The sequence below is a fragment of the Oncorhynchus mykiss genome, chromosome 18 (assembly GCF_013265735.2).
Source record: "Oncorhynchus mykiss isolate Arlee chromosome 18, USDA_OmykA_1.1, whole genome shotgun sequence".
NCBI lineage: Eukaryota > Metazoa > Chordata > Actinopteri > Salmoniformes > Salmonidae > Oncorhynchus > Oncorhynchus mykiss.
In genome coordinates this window covers 23,851,948-23,871,769 of record NC_048582.1, presented here as the reverse complement: position 1 = coordinate 23,871,769, position 19,822 = coordinate 23,851,948, and the positions used below count along the sequence as shown (strand labels likewise).

Below are 19,822 nucleotides of genomic sequence, written 5' to 3'. Positions count from 1 at the left end.
TACTACTCTGTCCTCAAATAAAGAAACATTATGTTTTGTTTAGTATAGTATCATGCTGAATCTTGTTTTTGTTGTGTTTTTCCGATATGAACATTATTACAGGTAGAATATGGTTTTAGCTCCGCCTTAGTTTTGGAGTCTCTTAAAAGAAAAACCAAGTGCTGCTTGTCGAACAGATGTTCCAATAGGCTGGGGAATGAGGCGATTTCTTTTATTTTTTATATTAGAGGAATGCAAACCCACCACGTGGTAGTGTAGGCGGCTAGACTTGATCTATTCTTCCCTTGAAACACACACACACACACCTTCGCTGTATGGGACTTTGTGTTGGCAGTTAATGTGGTGGTGGGGGGGGGGGGTTGCAGAAGTCTGAAAGATGGAAGTTTAAATTGCAACCATACTATTTGTAGTCTTGCATAGCTAGCGATGTCTGAACCAAGTGCAATTCTGTGTCTGGATCAATAGGCTAGTTGTACAGCAAATTCCACCAACACTTGTGTGATATAGACTGGCTGATGACGATAAATCAAATGAAATAGTAGTAATTTATGCAGAAAGATAGATTTGTTTGTTTTACATGTCCGGGTGATGATGCTGCTGTGTATCATCAGTTAGAAAAAGAAAAATACGCTCATTTTGTATTTTTGTTTCTTTATGTATGTTACAGCCATTGTTTCACCAGATTGTTCTACCAATCTTATCCTTGTGCTTTCCTTTATAAAAACATTTGAATAAAAACCCACCATGAATCAGCCCCATGAGGTGAGTTTGTTTCGTCATTTATGTCTCACATTTCATTTTTCGATGTAGTTGCTTACTAAATCTTAACTTGAACCCCTTCAGTTACAGCTATTGTGGCTATTGTTTTGGTTAGAACGGGAAATGACAAGAAGCATGTAATTTTACATAGTACCCTCCAAGCTCATCATTTAGCTCAGGGCCCTGGGTCTGAAGCCCGCCCTGGGTCCTGGACTTCCTGATGGGCCGTCCCCAGGTGGAGAAGGTAGGAAACAACACCTCCACTGCGCAGATCCTCAACACAGGTGCCCCACAAGGGTGCATGCTCAGCCCCCTCCCACACTCTCTGTTCACCCATGACTGCGTCAATTATCGAGTTTGCAGACGACACAACACGCCTGATTACCAACAACGACAAGACAGCCTACAGTGGGGAGGCGATGGCCCTGGCAGAGTGGTACCAGGAAAAAAACCTCTCCCTCAACGTCAACAAAATGAAGGAGCTGATTGTGGACTTCAGGAGACAGCAGAGGGAGCATGCCCCATCCACATCGATGGGACCGCAGTGGAGATGATGAAAAGCTTCAAATTCCTCGGGGGAAAACATCACTGACAATCTGAAATGGTCCACCCACACAGACAGTGTGGGGGAGAAGGTGCAACAGCACCTCTTCAACCTCAGGAGACTGAAGAAATTCGACTTGGCCCCTAAGAACCTCACAAATTTCTACAGATGCACTATAGAGAGCATCCTGTCGGGCTTTATCACCGTCTGGTATGGCAACTGCACCGCCCGCAACCTCATGGCTATCCAGAGGAAGGTGCCGTTCTGCCCAACACATCACCGGGGGCACACTGCCTGCCCTGCAGGACGTATACAGCACCCAATGTCACAGAAAGTCCAAAAAAAATCATCAAGGACATCAATCACCTGAGCCACGGCCTGCTGACCCCGCTATCATCCAGAAGGCGAGGTCAGTACAGGTGCATTAAAGCTTGGACCGAGAGACTGAAAAACAGGTTCTATCTCAAGGCCATCAGACTGTTAAATATTCATCACTCGCCGGCCTCCGCCCAGTACCCTGCCTTGAACTTAGTCACTGTCACCAGCCGGCTACCAACCGGTTACTCAACCCTGCAGCTTAGAGGCTGCTGCCCTATGTACATAGACATGGAATCACTGGTCACTTTAATAATGGAACACTGGCCACTTTAATAATGTTTACATAATGTTTTACTCATTTAATATGTAAACTCAGCAAAAAAAGAAACGTCCCTTTTTCAGGACCCTGTCTTTCAAAGATAATTCGTAAAAATCCAAATAACTTCACAGATCTTCATTGTAAAGGATTTAAACACTGTTTTCCATGCTTGTTCAATGAACCATAAACAATTAATGAACATGCACCTGTGGGGCAGTCGTTAAGACACTAACAGCTTACAGACGGTAGGCAATTAAGGTCACAATTATGAAAACTTAGGACACTAAAGAGTCCTTTCTACTGACTCTGAAAAACACCAAAAGAAAGATGCCCATGGTCCCTGCTCATCTGCGTGAACGTGCCTTAGGCATGCTGCAGGGAGACATGAGGACTGCAGATGTGGCCAGGGCAATAAATTGCAATGTCCGTACTGTGAGACGCCTAAGACAGCGCTACAGGGAGACAGGACGGACAGCTGACTGTCCCCGCAGTGGCAGACCACGTGTAACAACACCTGCACAGGATCGGTAAGTTCTAACATCACAGCTGCGGGACAGGTACAGGATGGCAACAAAACTGCAGAGTTACTCCAGGAACGCACAATCACTCAATCAGTGCTCAGACTGTCCGCAATAGTCTGAGAGAGGCTGGACTGAGGGCTTGTAGGCCTGTTGTAAGGCCGGTCCTCACCAGACATGACCGGCAACATCGTCGCCTATGGGCACAAACCCACCGTCGCTGGACCAGACAGGACTGGCAAAAAGTGCTCTTCACTGACGAGTCACGGTTTTGTCTCACCAGGGGTGATGGTCGGATTCACGTTTATCGTCGAAGTAATGAGCGTTACACCGAGGCCTGTACTCTGGAGCGGGATCGATTTGGAGGTGGAAGGTCCGTCATGGTCTGGGGTGGTGTGTCACAGCATCATCGGACTGAGCTTGTTGTCATTGCAGGCAATCTCAACGCTGTGCGTTACAGGGAGGAAAACCTCCTCCCTCATGTGGTACCCTTCCTGCAGGCTCATCCTGACATGACCCTCCAGCAAGACAATGCCACCAGCCATACTGCTCGTTCTCTGCATGATTGCCTGCAAGACAGGAATGTCAGTGTTCTGCCATAGCCAGCGAAGAGCCCAGATCTCAATCCCATTGAGCAGGTCTGGGACCTGCTGGATCAGAGGGTGAGGGCTAGGGCCATTCCCCCAAAAATGTATTTCAAGGTGCCTTGAAAGGGTAACATCTCACAGCAAGAATAGGCAGACCTGGTGCAGTCCATGAGGAAGAGATGCACTGCAGTACTTAATGCAGCTGGTGGCCACACCAGATACTGACTGTTATTTTTGATTTTGACCCCCCCCCCCCCCTTTGTTCAGGGACACATTATTCAATTTCTGTTAGTCACATGTCTGTGGAACTTGTTCAGTTCATGTCTCAGTTGTTGAATCTTGTTATGTTCATACAAATATTTACACATGTTAAGTTTGCTGAAAATAAACGCAGTTGACAGCGAGAGGGCGTTTCTTTTTTCGTTGAGTTTATATACTGTATTCTACTGTATTCTAGTCAATGCCACTCCAACATTGCTTGTCCTAATATTTCTATATTTCTATATATATTTCTATAATTCCATTATTTTACTTTGATATTTGTGTGTACTGTTGTGAATTGTTAGATACTACTGCACTGCATTTCGCTACACCCGCAATAATATCTGCTAAATATGTGACCAATAAAATGTTATTTGATTTACCTTAAGTACCTTCAATCAACAGCAGAGGGGGCTATGCATTCAGATCAATAAGTAGACCTAGTAGATGTCCAAAATCCTATAAATAGAATAATATTTATTTTCAGATTCCACTTTAAGTCATCGTTAGCACTGTCTTGATAAGAACTTGATGTATCAATGTACTTGCTAACCAGTGATGTATATAAACATACAGTATATATCCATGACGCTAACCTTGCTTGTAATGTATCCTTTGTGATATCAGTGTCTTTTATGGGGCTTCTCTGTTAAAGCCTGCAGCTTACTTGAGCTGATGCCATAGACACAAAGGCACCATGTCCCATATATCTTACCAGTAAAGGGATGAAAAAAAAACTGGGGTGCAAGATCCCCCATTACCACACACACATACGCCCCGGACACCGCCCAGCCAGACTGTAATGCCAGGCATATGCCCCCCCACGCCACGCAAGAAAATCGACCCTATGAACATAAGGAGCAAATGATGGAGGATTAGCACTCTCTCTCTCTGTCTCACCCACCCCCCTCCCCCACCCCCCTTCTCGCTCGCTCTCTTGCTCTCCTTTATCTCGCTCTTTCTGATGTCTAATTCTCCACAGCTGAAGGGACACATGGCGCTATTCCCTAAAGTAGGACCAAGGTCAGATTGGGGGTGCCTGTGCAGACATCGGGGGTGCAGACATTGAGAGAGTCTGTGGCCTCTCGTGTCTTGATTCATTCACTCATTTCTGTTCAATGGTATTTCATAGGAAATGGGCTGATTGACCTTTAAATAAATATTTCTGGCACATATCTTTATGGGGTTACAGCATGGCCTATGGATACATTTTACGGTGGCAATGTAAAAAGTGACTAATGTGTTTTACTCTTCAGTAGTAGAGGGTAACTGTACCACATGGCAAAGAGTCGGCCTGATTAGCCTGGTAGCCATTTTGAACCAGAATCGTTACCACATTGACTTCTGGGAATGATGCCTTGCCTGAATGTGCAGTTTGACTCTCATTCCTACGATGCACGCCTTGTCCACCTCCTTTATCTCTCTCTCTCTCTCTCCGTATCTTTTTTATGCACACACGCACACACACACACACACACACACACACACACACACACACACACACACACACACACATTCCAATCATACCACCATAGGGAGAGACAACATTAATACAGTGTCACTCCTTTCATCTCTGACCTTCCTCTGCACTTGATTCAATTAAGTCACTGGGCTTGATGTTCACTTCCAAACACAAGACAGTGACATAAACAACACACACGCACACACACACACACACACACACACGCACACATGTCCTAAATATTTGTGCTTTACATCTTGACACAAGCTCCTCACTGGGAGCTGTAACCTACTGCCTCAACCAAGAGAGGGCAACACTGGCACATTTGGCCTGTCAGTCAATCTGCATTTCTGCTACTCTGCTACCATCCCTCTCTAATGAAGACGGCTGTTATTTGTATGTCTCAGACCCACCAGCAGTTGCTGCCATCACTCATCAATACCCCTCCACCCCCATCAGCCTGGGAGCATGGGCAGTGGGGAGGGTGAGAGGGACAGGCAGCGTCATGCTTCATAAAGCTGTCTGTTACTGTAGGTTTATAGTTACTCCTGCCCAGGGCTGCAGTTGGAACTGGACGTTTTGAGGGCCGGCGGCAGTGGCGGCGTCTCCCTGATTCCTCTCCCCTCATTTTTCAGGCGGTGACAAGGACACAGCGCCCCTTTGACAGGACAGCATGGTACCAGAGGAGGCCCCTGTAGGTGAGTTGGTCTCATTGCAGTGCCGACCGTTGTAATGTATTGTGTATTAACACGGCCTGCCCGACACACACACACACACACACACACACTGATATATCTGTGATATCATATCACACAGCACTGCGTTCAATCCGGAGCAGGCATCTCATTGTAAGGAATGACTAGGAGTAATGACTAGGATTCAGTTTCTTGGGAATCCCTAAACTTGACAAAGCCAATATCATGTTCATGTCTCAACAACGGGAGTAGAGGTTGGAGTCTCGTTAGGAATGCTGGCAGGTTTTGTGTGGGAGAATCTTCCTCCCTCACAATGGGACGGATGGTGGGAATGAAACCTTGGAAAAGCAACATTGAATATGAAAATAAGCTTTTTCTATTTCTCACTGTATGGTTAGACATGACCATCTGACCCAAAGATTGGCTAAGGGTTTATTGACATGCTGGTGTACACTTTTTTGGGACACAGGGCTGGTTAGGTAGGACAATTTAATGAAATAATGATTATCTGGGCTGGTTAGGTAGGACAATTTAATGAAATAATGATTATCTGGGCTGGTTAGGTAGGACAATTTAATGAAATAATGATTATCTGGGCTGGTTTGGTAGGATACTGAATGAAATAATGATTATCTGGGCTGGTTTGGTAGGACAATTTAATGAAATAATGATTATCTGGGCTGGTTTGGTAGAACAATTTCATGAAATAATGATTATCTGGGCTGGTTAGGTAGGACAATTTAATGAAATAATGATTATCTGGGCTGGTTTGGTAGGACAATTTAATGAAATAATGATTATCTGGGCTGGTTTGGTAGGACAATTGAATGAAATAATGAATATCTAGGCTGGTTTGGTAGGACAATTTAATGAAATAATGAATATCTAGGCTGGTTTGGTAGGATACTGAATGAAATAATGATTATCTGGGCTGGTTTGGTAGGACAATTTAATTAAATAATGATTATCTGGGCTGGTTAGGTAGCACAATTTAATGAAATAATGATTATCTGGACTGGTTTGGTAGGACAATTTAATGAAATAATGATTATCTGGGCTGGTTTGGTAGGACAATTTAATTAAATAATGATTATCTGGGCTGGTTTGGTAGGACAATTTAATGAAATAATGATTATCTGGGCTGGTTTGGTAGGACAATTTAATGAAATAATGATTATCTAGGCTGGTTTGGTAGGACAATTTAATGAAATAATGATTATCTGGGCTGGTTTGGTAGGACAATTTAATGAAATAATGATTATCTGGGCTGGTTTGGTAGGACAATTTAATGAAATAATGATTATCTAGGCTGGTTTGGTAGGACAATTTAATGAAATAATGATTATCTGGGCTGGTTTGGTAGGACAATTTAATGAAATAATGATTATCTGGGCTGGTTTGGTAGGACAATTTAATGAAATAATGATTATCTGGGCTGGTTTGGTAGGACAATTTAATGAAATAATGATTATCTGGGCTGGTTTGGTAGGACAATTTAATGAAATAATGATTATCTGGGCTGGTTTGGTAGGACAATTTAATGAAATAATGATTATCTGGGCTGGTTTGGTAGGATACTGAATGAAATAATGATTATCTAGGCTGGTTTGGTAGGACAATTTAATGAAATAATGATTATCTGGGCTGGTTTGGTAGAACAATTTCATGAAATAATGATTATCTGGGCTGGTTAGGTAGGACAATTTAATGAAATAATGATTATCTGGGCTGGTTTGGTAGGACAATTTAATGAAATAATGATTATCTGGGCTGGTTTGGTAGGACAATTGAATGAAATAATGAATATCTAGGCTGGTTTGGTAGGACAATTTAATGAAATAATGAATATCTAGGCTGGTTTGGTAGGATACTGAATGAAATAATGATTATCTGGGCTGGTTTGGTAGGACAATTTAATTAAATAATGATTATCTGGGCTGGTTAGGTAGCACAATTTAATTAAATAATGATTATCTCGACTGGTTTGGTAGGACAATTTAATGAAATAATGATTATCTGGGCTGGTTTGGTAGGACAATTTAATGAAATAATGATTATCTGGGCTGGTTTGGTAGGACAATTTAATGAAATAATGATTATCTAGGCTGGTTTGGTAGGACAATTTAATGAAATAATGATTATCTAGGCTGGTTTGGTAGGACAATTTAATGAAATAATGAGTATGTGGGCTGGTTTGGTAGGACAATTTAATTAAATAATGATTATCTGGGCTGGTTTGGTAGAACAATTTAATGAAATAATGATTATCTGGGCTGGTTAGGTAGGACAATTTAACGAAATAATGATTATCTGGGCTGGTTTGGTAGGACAATTTAATGAAATAATGAGTATCTGGGCTGGTTTGGTAGGACAATTTAATGAAATAATGATTATCTGGGCTGGTTTGGTAGGACAATTTAATTAAATAATGATTATTTGGGCTGACTTGGTAGGACAATTTATTGATATAATGAATATCTAGGCTGGTGTGGTAAGATAATTTAATTAAAGAATGATTATCTAGGCTGATTTGGTGGGATAATTTAATGAAATAATGAATATCTAGGCTAGTTCGGTAGGACAATTTAATGGAATAATGATTATCTAGGCTGGTTTGGTAGGACAATTTAATGAAATAATGAATATCGAGGCTGGTTTGGTAGGATACTGAATGAAATAATGATTATCTGGGCTGGTTAGGTAGGACAATTTAATGGAAGAATGGACATCTAAGATGGTAAGGTAGGACAATTAATTAGGACAATTTAATGGAAGAATAATTATCTGGGCTGGTTAGGTAGGGTAATTTAATGGAAGAATGTTTATTTGGGCTGGTTAGGTAGGATCATTTAATGGAAGAATGATTATCTGGGCTGGTTAGGTAGGATCATTTAATGGAAGAATGATTATCTGGGCTGGTTAGGTAGGATCATTTAATGGAAGAATGATTATCTAGGCTGGTTTGGTAGGACAATTTAATGAAATAATGAATATCGAGGCTGGTTTGGTAGGATAGTTGAATGAAATAATGATTATCTGGGCTGGTTAGGTAGGATCATTTAATGGAAGAATGATTATCTGGGCTGGTTAGGTAGGATCATTTAATGGAAGAATGATTATCTGGGCTGGTTAGGTAGGATCATTTAATGGAAGAATGATTATCTAGGCTGGTTTGGTAGGACAATTTAATGAAATAATGAATATCGAGGCTGGTTTGGTAGGATAGTTGAATGAAATAATGATTATCTGGGCTGGTTAGGTAGGATCATTTAATGGAAGAATGATTATCTGGGCTGGTTAGGTAGAATAATTTAATGGAAGAATGATTATCTGGGCTGGTTAGGTAGGATCATTTAATGGAACAATGATTATCTGGGCTGGTTAGGTAGGACCATTGAATGGAACAATGATTATCTGGGCTGGTTAGGTAGGACCATTTAATGGAAGAATGATTATCTGGGCTGGTTAGGTAGGACCATTTAATGGAAGAATGATTATCTGGGCTGGTTTAGGTAGGACCATTTAATGGAAGAATGATTATCTGGGCTGGTTAGGTAGGACCATTTAATGGAAGAATGGACATCTAAGATGGTAAGTAAGGTAGGACAATTAAGTAGGACAATTTAATGAATGACCTGAGTGGATTAGGTAGTACAATTAGGTTAGACAATTTAATGAATTAATGGATGTCTTAGCAACAGATCATATTTTAAAAGGTCACACTTGTGTATGTTTTAAAGATTTGTATGGGTGGCCTGTGTACTTTCTCAGAACAGCGGTGGCAAAACAGTACAAATGTTTGTCCTCTAGTCAGATAAAGAATGAAGGGAGCTGCAAAGTGGCAGAGGACAAGTGCTGTCATTCCGCTGTCACTCCATCCATCAGCTGAGATGGGATGACAGTGGGAATGACTGAAGGCTGGGCGCCTCTAGGGGTGGAGGAGGACAGGATAAAGGATGAAGGTGGCAGAAGACTGGAGAGAAGACGAGTGGACTATAGGAGAGATTATAATGGAAGAATCATTTGGAGAGTTGAGTAAATATGAGAGGAGAAGTGGAGAAGGGAGCAGAGGAGAGGGGGAGAGTAACAGAGAAGGACAGGAGGGGGTTTGGAGTAACAGATGAGGGGCTTACTGCGATTCGGAGGGGTGTGATGCTGCTTTAGTAGGATATTCCGTCTGGAACGGACAAGCTGAGAAATCCACACTGCAGCTGTCAATTGTTCACCACCTACACACACCGACTGTTAAGACACACACACACATGTGCTACGCACACACACATTCACCGCCTATTCACTCACAGGTTACATACGCACACGCACGCACGCACACACACACATCAGTTTATGAGGATTTTTCTATTGAGCAATAGACTACTTTTCAAAAGAGCCCGAGATGTAGTTTTTCGTCCCTACTGTTAATCATTAAATCAAAATGAACCCTTGAGATATGTACATTTCTGAGGGGTTTGTCATGTTAAATATTAACATATTTATTTTCAGTTGCAGTATCTCATCTGAGTAATTCAGGGGTAATGACTTACGGTGTGGCACGTCTGGTTATCACGTTGCCCTACACCCTGTTAAACACAGCTCCAGAATGGATCAGGTCAGATCGCTATATGGGCCAATACAACATATGAGTATGACGTTAAAGCCAATAGACAACAGTTGATGGAGACGTGTTATCGTGCAAAAATGGTACAAACAAGACAATGTGTGCCACGATATAATACATCTCAAGGACAGGGCAGTGAAGACCTGATTAAACATATACTGCAACACATTGACAGACAGGCCGTCATGACCCACTGAACTATGGGTATATTCTGGAAGTTCAAAAGTATAATGTTTTATAACCACTGGGATTTGACTTGATCAAGTGTATTCGGTCCTGTGTGGCTCAGTCGGTAGAGCATGGCGCTCGCAATGCTAAAGGTTGTGAGTACGATTCCCGCCGGAGTCGCCCATATGTATGTATGTATACACGCATGACTATAAGTCGCTTTGTATAAAAGTGTCGAATGGAAAATGTTATAATTATATTGTGATCACTAGGGAATCGGCCTACTGGCCAAGGTATGTATCAGGTTGCCATTATAGGTCATAAGGCATTAATACAAGTGAATTACCCATGTATAAAGAATACGTAAATTTACACACCTTACAAATAACTTCGTAACTGCATCAATACTCATATTCTAACTTTCAACACTATATATGTTGCAGTGAATCCGAGGTCCTGTCATGGCAGATTTAAAATGAAGAATGATCAGTCCTCGGGCACATTACAGACTTCTTTAGAAAGGCAGAATGAAACATGCTATTTCCCCATTTTTGAAATATTGGTGAACGTTTGAAACACTATTTCAAAGATATTAATTTGTGTGTACAAATAGTTACATGGATTTGATCATTTATCCCATAACCTTCACTTCAATATTTGTTATAACAATTTAAGATTGCAGGCTAACAAATTATATTGATTTTAAAAAAAAAGATATATGTAAAAATACAAGTTAATTTCTGTTATATTTCGATTATCATATAATCTTCCATTGAATTAAAACCCAGTTCAATGTAGCTGTTGTCTCTGGCTTCTCATAGCTCACGTCCGTACACTCACTTCTCACTCACTCTCTGTAGTCCCGTTCCGTTTATGTTCTCACCTGTACGGAAGTGAACATAAAAGGCTGGGCAGGTAAGAATGTCTGAACCACGCAGGCACTCAACGTCTTTCCTGCCAGGTAAGAAAGACGGCGCATTCTCTTGTCGCTTAGCCTAGACAGTGATACCAAGAGAAGTTTACTAATGCTGGAAATACCTGTTTGTTTTGTCAATTTTACTGTACATATGAGAGTACCAGATAATGTTTTGTTGTTCTTTCATATGCCTATAGTAGTAACCGCGAGGACCAATGGGGACTGCTGTACTTCTACTCCTGATTCTTCGGCATTGGATCAACAACGTGGAGGGTAAGACCAGAGACCGGATCGAATGGCTTTGATTAATTAAATAACTTTTCCTTTCAAGCTTACATGTAACTGCAGCATATCCAGATTTTCCCCAAGATTATAGCAGTTTTATTTTACTTTTATAGAGGTAAATATTCCACGTCATACATGCATGCAATGTATTGATTACATTTCAATTAGTTTATTTGATCCAGTGGATTATATATACAAATATTTATTTTTAACCCCCCCCCCCCACACACAATAATTATTGTGATTTATCATGATAACATAACCTAGCATTTGCTCTGGTTATTCATGCGCAAATTAACCAGGCGCATCACAAAGACAGAGGCACTAAACAATCACTCATATACTGATAGACAAAAGTATAACACGCCAGACAGCAGTGCCGTGAGAAGATGTAACCCGTGCTAGACAGGGACAACCACGCTGACCACTTCTATATTCTATATTCCCCGTGTGGTGTCCATGTAGGAACATGTTCGGTTGGCAGTGCAGTGACTTGTGACGAGTGTCTCCAGCTTGGTTCCCACTGTGCATGGTGCACACAAGAGGTAGGCTGTACATCTAGGGCAGGGGAACCCAATTACATTCAGCCGTGGGCCGATTTTTACTTGAGCGGATGGTCGGGGGGCCGCATTATAGTTATACATAATTTGTGCCCTACAAATTGACCGCAAGAATTCCAAACAGATGCAATATTTGACAAAAACAGAAGGATTTCAAACTTGAATTACACTGGGATACGATAAAAAATGCCTCTCTATTTATGCGTGGGAATACTAGGGAACCGAGTTCCTGAATACAAATAACGTTGACGCCATTTTCTGCTGATTGTACAGTCTTTTATGTCCAAGAACGAAATGTATATATGTATAAAAATATATATCTATATTTTGCACAGAACTAAAATAAAATCACTGCCTATTGAGGAACGCTGATCTAGGGGATAACATTGATGCAAGTCCAGCAGGAAAACGTGTCATGAATTCATAAATGTGCAACTAGCCTAACTTGATATGGAATTCTGATGCCACATGTTGTTGATGGAGCAAACTGCAGTGCAGAGTCAAAAAAAAAATGTTGTGAAATGATTTAATGATGGCAATATTTCCAAATGATCTTCAGAAGTTCTACCTTTCAGGCAGTACTATAGTATGAATATGACTACTGACTGACGAAACACCAGATAAATATGTAAGAGTCTCTGTGTCAGATTGGTTGTAATGTGGGAGTAAAACCTTGTGGTGTTTTTAACCTCTCAGAATTTCACCGACTCGTTTTTAATCAGTGAGCGATGTGACACGCCGTACCTCCTCCAAGAGAGAGGCTGTCCCCAGGACCAGGTGGAATTCCCAGTGACCACTTCCGAGGTCCTCCGGGACCAGCCACTCGGGAAGAAGACAGGAAATACCAACAGCACAGAGATATCACCACAGAAGATGGCCCTCAAACTCCGAACTGGTAAACCCCTATTTATACAGTTACTGATGGAGACCTTGGGGGCAGTCGCTGTGTCCATTATTTATACAGCTATTGTAAACTGCTCACACTGTGGGTACACACTGGCAGTGATTTGAAGTTGATTTAGAAACTGTTTTTGATGAATGAAGGATGTTTAATTTACATTTTCACACCATTTTTCACATCAAGATAATAATATCAATAGAATTTCTCACTAGCATGGTCAGACCTTGAACTGAATGGAGCCCGGAGAGAGAGACAGAAAACAGTTTCTTATTTTTTCTTTCAGGCAGTGAGGTGACCTTCCAGGTCAGTGTGCAGCAGACAGAGGACTACCCTGTAGACATCTACTACCTGATGGACCTCTCGGCCTCCATGATTGACGACCTGGAGATGATTAAAGACTTGGGCTCCACCCTGTCCAAGGAGATGGCAAAGCTCACCAGTAAATTCAGACTTGGATTTGGGTCCTTCGTTGAGAAACCAGTCCTCCCGTTCATTAAGATCACTCCTGGAGAGCTGGAGAACCCTTGTAGGTAGGGTACAGTGTGCTTGTGAGAACTGAATTGAAAACCACATCCTCTATGGTTGAAGTACAAATGAAGAGCACTTTCTTTATATAATAATATAATATATGCTATTTAGCGGCCACTTTTATCCAAAGCGACTCACGGTCATGTGTGAATATGTATGGGTGTCGCCGGGAATCAAAACCCACTACCCTGGGGTTACAAGTGCCATACTCTACCAACTAAGCTACAAAGGACCATCTTTCTGTGGAAGAGACAGATTTTCTCACTAAAAGAGCTTAGTAAACGACACAGTGTTTTTGAGTATGTTTATAACAAGCTTACTTGTTGTAAGTAATAGTAATATCTAGTAATAATTCATTAGTTAAACAGTGATGGAAATATTCAACCCCCAATGTCTTATCTGTAGACATGGGAAGTCATGGAAAGTTCTGTTATTTTGAATTTGTCTTAGAGGGGGAACCCCGGTCATAGATGTAATACGCTATGTTTCTCTATGGTACTCCCATGCAGGAGTGTGGATGAGAGCTGTCTGCCAACGTTTGGATACAAACACGTCCTACCCCTCACCAGCAGCACAGAGAAGTTCAACAATATCATCACCAACCAGCATGTGTCTGCCAACATCGACCTGCCGGAGTGTGGCTTCGATGCCATTATGCAGGCTGCTGTCTGTGGGGTAAGTGAGCGAGTCTGTGGTTCAGGTTTGATTTGATTTGTCCCCAAAGATGGTAGCCATTTTTAACAGAATAGAATAGAGCCGAACAGAAAATAATACTGCAAAATAGAATCTAAAGGAAGGGAATAGAATATCTTTATTTTTCAAGGGAACTTCGGGCGTGCTTTGACAACGGACTATAGTATTATTGCAGTATAATAATCTCTCATCTCTCCCTGTTAGGACAAGATAGGCTGGAGGAACGACTCCATGCGTCTGCTGGTGTTTGTGAGCGACGCCGACTCTCACTTTGGGATGGACAGCAAGATGTCAGGCATCGTCGTCCCTAACGACGGGGAGTGCCATCTGGACAGCAACAATGAATACTCTATGGCTGCCCATCTGGTAAGGGGACAGTCACATCAGATTCATTTATTACTTCTATGACTGGGGTTGTAGTACAAGGATTCACTGTTTATGATACTATAACATGGCTTTCATTCCTATCCATGGTGAAGGAGTGTCCCTTTACTGTAAAGACTACTGGCTCTTTGGGGCCTAGGCCGGGTGACTGTAAATCACTTTTTATTACTGTTGATGTGAAAAGGGCTTTAGAAATACATGTAATTGTTTCATTCATTGGGATGAAATACTATAGTCTGAGGTTTTTAAATACTGACTTTGTCCATCCAGGAATACCCAACTCTGGGACAGCTGATGGATAAACTGGTGGACAATAATATCCTGCTTATATTCGCTGTGACTGAAAATCAGAAACACAACTACGAGGTGAGAACTTCTCCTTCTCCCTCCATTGTCCTTTTCCCAACAGCAATGTGACGTTTACCTGTCAGAAAACACCGGGTGGAAACCAGGTATGTGGAATGGAACCGGTTATGGAATGGAGAAGGAAAATGTATCTCTGTGTATCGTTGGGGTTAGCATATTTGATTCGCTACCTGCTCTCAGTGGACGTGTTGGAACAAGCCCTCTCTTCTTCCTGTTTTCGGTAGAACTTTACTTCCTTATGATGTTGCTGTGATTGGTCGGCCAACCTACATGAACAGTAACAGTGTGTCTGTTGTGTGTTTTATCACAGAACTATGCAAGTTTCATACCTGGCGCCACGGTGGGGGTTCTGGAGTCAGATTCAAGGAACATCCTGGAACTGATTGTGACGGCGTATAAAGTGAGAATACGATTCTGTCACTGTGGGAGTACAGTGTGTTTGTTAGTTAGCATGACTATTAAGACTTGCGGAGTACATGGACACAGTGACCTCTGACTAGCTCCCTCGGGTTAGATCCTTCCTTTCTGTTTATCTCTTCTCTCTCCCTCCTCTCCCCACCACCCCTCTCCCTCCTCTCTCTCATCCCCGTTCCTTCCCCCCCTCTCTTCCTCTCCTCTCTGCACCTCGGTATGCTGTCAGCAGGTCTACACTCGCCCCTGCTGTTTGATCCTCTATCGTGGCTCGCTGTTCCTCCCTACAGTCTAATCCCTATTGGCTTCAGGCCTACAGGCAGCGTGTGTGTGTGTATGAGTGTGTGCACAAGGGTATGCGCGAGTGGTGTGTGTGTGTGTGTGTGCGTTGAGGGGGATGAGAGCAGACCCACAGCTTCTAATCACTTCATCAGACACTTCCTGAACAGCCTACCATAGCCAAGTCACGTCTGGCTCCTCTAGTTATGCCAAGGGGGCTTTATTCATCACCGAGCTAATGGCAAAGCACTTAGCATCTAGCATCTAGCACAATACGAAATGTACAGGACATACTTTATGTGAAAGCGATTAAGAGGTTAGCCACATTACCGATGTAGCTTATTTTTGTGATAGCGAGATATTGATTTAGTGCTCCTCCTAGTACACTGTACATGAGTACACGGTGTATCAGCTCAAGCTGTTTCTCTCAAGCATCACACAGACCACATCTTCCCCAAAGGAACTGAAAGGATAAAAATGTCAAGTACTCTGTCAACACTGTGCTCACTTAGAGAAAGAGTTATATTAGAGTCATATCTGCCTCACTATACCCTGTGGTGATTGGCTACTAACACCTGGGATACCTGGGAGCTTGACGGAATACCTGGGAAGTTACAGGGATCATGACTCAAACCACTCAGAGAAAGGGACTTACCAATATAGTGGAAGACTAGGAATGAATAGGCCCAGCTGAGTAAACCTTAGCAGTGTTGGAACATACTGTAGACTTAAAAAGGGTGTAATAAGTCAGTGATTGCAGAAGCTTATAATGGTTCCCTTTCTCTCTTTCACACACACACACACGCACGCACGCACGCACGCACGCACGCACACACACACACACACACACACACACACACACACACACACACACACACACACACACACACACACTCCTATTACACCCCCCCCACACTAAAGAGACAGCATAATCCATTGAGTGTGAGGTAAAATACAGCATTGAATAAACTACAAAAAAAACGCACCTGAACTCTTCCCTCACGAGGTCTAGGACCTGGCCATGACCCCGTTATAGGTTACCTTTGTGTTTCTAGGAGCTGCGGTCTGAGATAGAGCTGGAGGTGCTAGGAGACACGGAGGATCTACAGATCTCCTTCACAGCGATCTGTCAGGATGGGACGGTACTACCTGGACAGAAACGATGCTCCAACGTCAAAGCTGGAGACACGGTTTGTTCCCATTTTGCTCGTCAGCTGGTCAGTGATATTAAAGAACAATATTCCTATATTTTCATATTGTCGTAAAACAAGTTGCCAACTGACTATACAGCCATCTCAATGCATGTATGATATAACACCTCTGTGATTCCCAGGTCTCCTTCAATGTGACTGTAGAACTCTCTGAGTGTCTCGACGGTCCCCAGCGTTTCCTCATCAAACCGGTGGGCTTTCAGGACCCCCTGGAGATAGACCTGGAGTCCCTGTGCTCCTGTGTCTGTCAGCAGACCCCCGAGCCCAACAGCAGTCACTGCAGCCTGGGCCGGGGATCTCTGGAGTGTGGCTCCTGCCTGTGTGATCCCGGGTACATGGGCTCCAAGTGTGAGTGTACGGAGGAGAGCGTCCAGAGCAGTAACTGCAAGGCCAGTGGCGCTTCGGAGTCCTGTAGCGGGCAAGGGGAGTGTTACTGCGGCCAGTGTGTGTGTCACCCGTCTAGTTTCGGACGCGTCTACGGGGCCTACTGCGAGTGTGACGACTTCTCGTGTGTGAGGTTCCGAGGGTTACTCTGTGGAGGTGTGTACTTACGGTCGAAACACGGACTCTCATGACGAGCGTTGTGGTTTCACCTCTTCCTCTTTTGATGAAAGCAGATAATGTACTGACATCACAATGACTCAGTAATATAACATATGACCTTCAGGATATACTGTAGTTACTTTCTTGCGTGCTAATGTGCTAATGTGCTAATGTGTGTGTGTGTAGGTCACGGGGACTGTGACTGCGGCGAGTGTGTGTGTCATAGCGGCTGGATAGGGGAGTACTGTAACTGCAGCAGCAGCAGGGACACGTGTGTGTCGGAGGACGGAGCGCTGTGCAGCGGACGGGGGAAGTGTGTGTGCGGGAAGTGTGTGTGTTCCATGCCCGGAGCCTCTGGAGACACCTGTGAAAAGTGCCCTACCTGTGGAGACTCCTGTAGCTCTGCTAGGTAAGAAGACCACACTCCTGTCCAGTTTCCCAGTGGGTCATTTATTACAGTGCCTTCAGAAAGCATTCATACCCCTTGACTTATTCCACATTTTGTTGTGTTACAGCCTGAATTCAAAATGGATTAAATAAATACAAATTCGCACCCATCTACACACATTACACCATAATGACAAAGTGACAACATGTTTTTAGACATTTCTGCAAATGTGTTAAAAAATTTAATCCAGAAATATCTCATTTACATAAGTATTCACACCTCTGAGTCAATACATGTTAGAATCACCTTTGGCAGTGATTACAGCTGTGAGTCTTTCTGGGTAAATCACTAAGCGCTTTGCACACCTGGATTACACATTATTCTTTAAAAAATTCTTCAAGCTCTGTCAAGTTGGTTGTTGATCATTGCTAGACAGCTATTTTCAAGTCTTGACATAGATTTTCAAGCCAATATAAGTAAAAACTAACTAGGCCAATCAGGAACATTCAATGTCGTCTTGGTAAACAACTCCAGTGTATATTTGGCCTTGTGTCTTAAGTTATTGTCCAGCTGAAAGATGAATTTGTCTCTCAGTGTCTGTTGGAAAGCAGACTGAACCAGGTTTTCCTCTAGGATTTTTCCTGTGCTTAGCTCTATTCCGTTTAGTTTTATCCCTCAAAAAACTCCCTAGTCCTTGTCGATGCAGCCACCACCATGCTTAAAAATATCAAGACCGGTACTCAGACCGGCACTCACTTGTGTTGGATTTGCCCCAAACATAACATTTTGTATTCGGGGCATAAAGTTAATTTCTTTACCACATTTTTTAACTGTTTTACTTTAGTGCCTTGTTGCAAACAGGATGCATGTTTTGGAATAGTTGTATTTCATACAGGCTTCATTCTTTTCACTGTCGTATAGGTTAGTATTGTGGAGTAACACTGTCATATAGGTTAGTATTGTGGAGTAACACTGTCGTATAGGTTAGTATTGTGGAGTAACACTGTCATATAGGTTAGTATTGTGGAGTAACACTGTCGTATCGGTTAGTATTGTGGAGTAACACTGTCATATAGGTTAGTATTGTGGAGTAACACTGTCATATAGGTTAGTATTGTGGAGTAACACTGTTGTGTAGGTTAGTATTGTGGAGTAACACTGTCATATAGGTTAGTATTGTGGAGTAACACTGTCGTGTAGATTAGTATTCTGGAGTAACACTGTCATATAGGTTAGTATTGTGGAGTAACACTATCATATAGGTTAGTATTGTGGAGTAACACTGTCATATAGGTTAGTATTATGGAGTAACACTGTCGTGTAGGTTAGTATTGTGGAGTAACACTGTCATATAGGTTAGTATTGTGGACTAACACTGTCATATAGGTTAGTATTGTGGAGTAACACTGTCATATAGGTTAGTATTGTGGAGTAACACTATCGTGTAGGTTAGTATTGTGGAGTAACACTGTCATATAGGTTAGTATTGTGGAGTAACACTGTCATATAGGTTAGTATTGTGGGGTAACACTGTCATATAGGTTAGTATTGTGGAGTAACACTGTCATATAGGTTAGTATTGTGGAGTAACACTGTCATATAGGTTAGTATTGTGGAGTAACACTGTCATATAGGTTAGTATTGTGGAGTAACACTGTCATATAGGTTAGTATTGTGGAGAAACACTGTCATATAGGTTAGTATTGTGGAGTAACACTGTCGTATAGGTTCGTATTGTGGAGTAACACTGTCGTATAGGTTCGTATTGTGGAGTAACACTGTCGTATAGGTTAGTATTGTGGAGTAACACTGTCATATAGGTTAGTATTGTGGAGTAACACTGTCGTATCGGTTAGTATTGTGGAGTAACACTGTCATGTAGGTTAGTATTGTGGAGTAACACTGTCATATAGGTTAGTATTGTGGAGAAACACTGTCATATAGGTTAGTATTGTGGAGTAACACTGTCGTATAGGTTCGTATTGTGGAGTAACACTGTCGTATAGGTTAGTATTGTGGAGTAACACTGTCGTATAGGTTAGTATTGTGGAGTAGCTATAATGTTGTTGATCCATTCTCAGTTTCCTCCTATCACAGCCATTAAACTC

General features: G+C 42.3%; 1 protein-coding gene across 5 annotated transcripts in view; it reads left to right on the top strand.

Annotated features, from left to right (window-relative positions):
• Window positions 1-5,261: 5,261 nt before the first annotated feature.
• Window positions 5,262-19,822, top strand: part of LOC110495862 (integrin beta-6) — a 20,098-nt gene continuing 5,537 nt past the window's right edge. For 2 of the 5 annotated variants that reach the window (XM_021571356.2, XM_021571357.2), the window contains exons 1-12: window positions 11,087-11,210; window positions 11,363-11,438; window positions 11,916-11,995; window positions 12,707-12,905; window positions 13,195-13,441; window positions 13,949-14,114; window positions 14,337-14,498; window positions 14,787-14,882; window positions 15,193-15,282; window positions 16,628-16,762; window positions 16,906-17,323; window positions 17,513-17,735. In XM_021571356.2, coding sequence (XP_021427031.1) covers window positions 11,381-11,438; window positions 11,916-11,995; window positions 12,707-12,905; window positions 13,195-13,441; window positions 13,949-14,114; window positions 14,337-14,498; window positions 14,787-14,882; window positions 15,193-15,282; window positions 16,628-16,762; window positions 16,906-17,323; window positions 17,513-17,735 — 1,874 coding nt within the window. In that variant the 5' untranslated portion in view covers window positions 11,087-11,210; window positions 11,363-11,380. Of the gene's footprint in view, window positions 5,467-11,086; window positions 11,211-11,362; window positions 11,439-11,915; window positions 11,996-12,706; window positions 12,906-13,194; window positions 13,442-13,948; window positions 14,115-14,336; window positions 14,499-14,786; window positions 14,883-15,192; window positions 15,283-16,627; window positions 16,763-16,905; window positions 17,324-17,512; window positions 17,736-19,822 lie in introns of those variants that run through there. The other 3 variants (XM_036952318.1, XM_036952317.1, XM_036952319.1) reach the window with 3 other exon arrangements.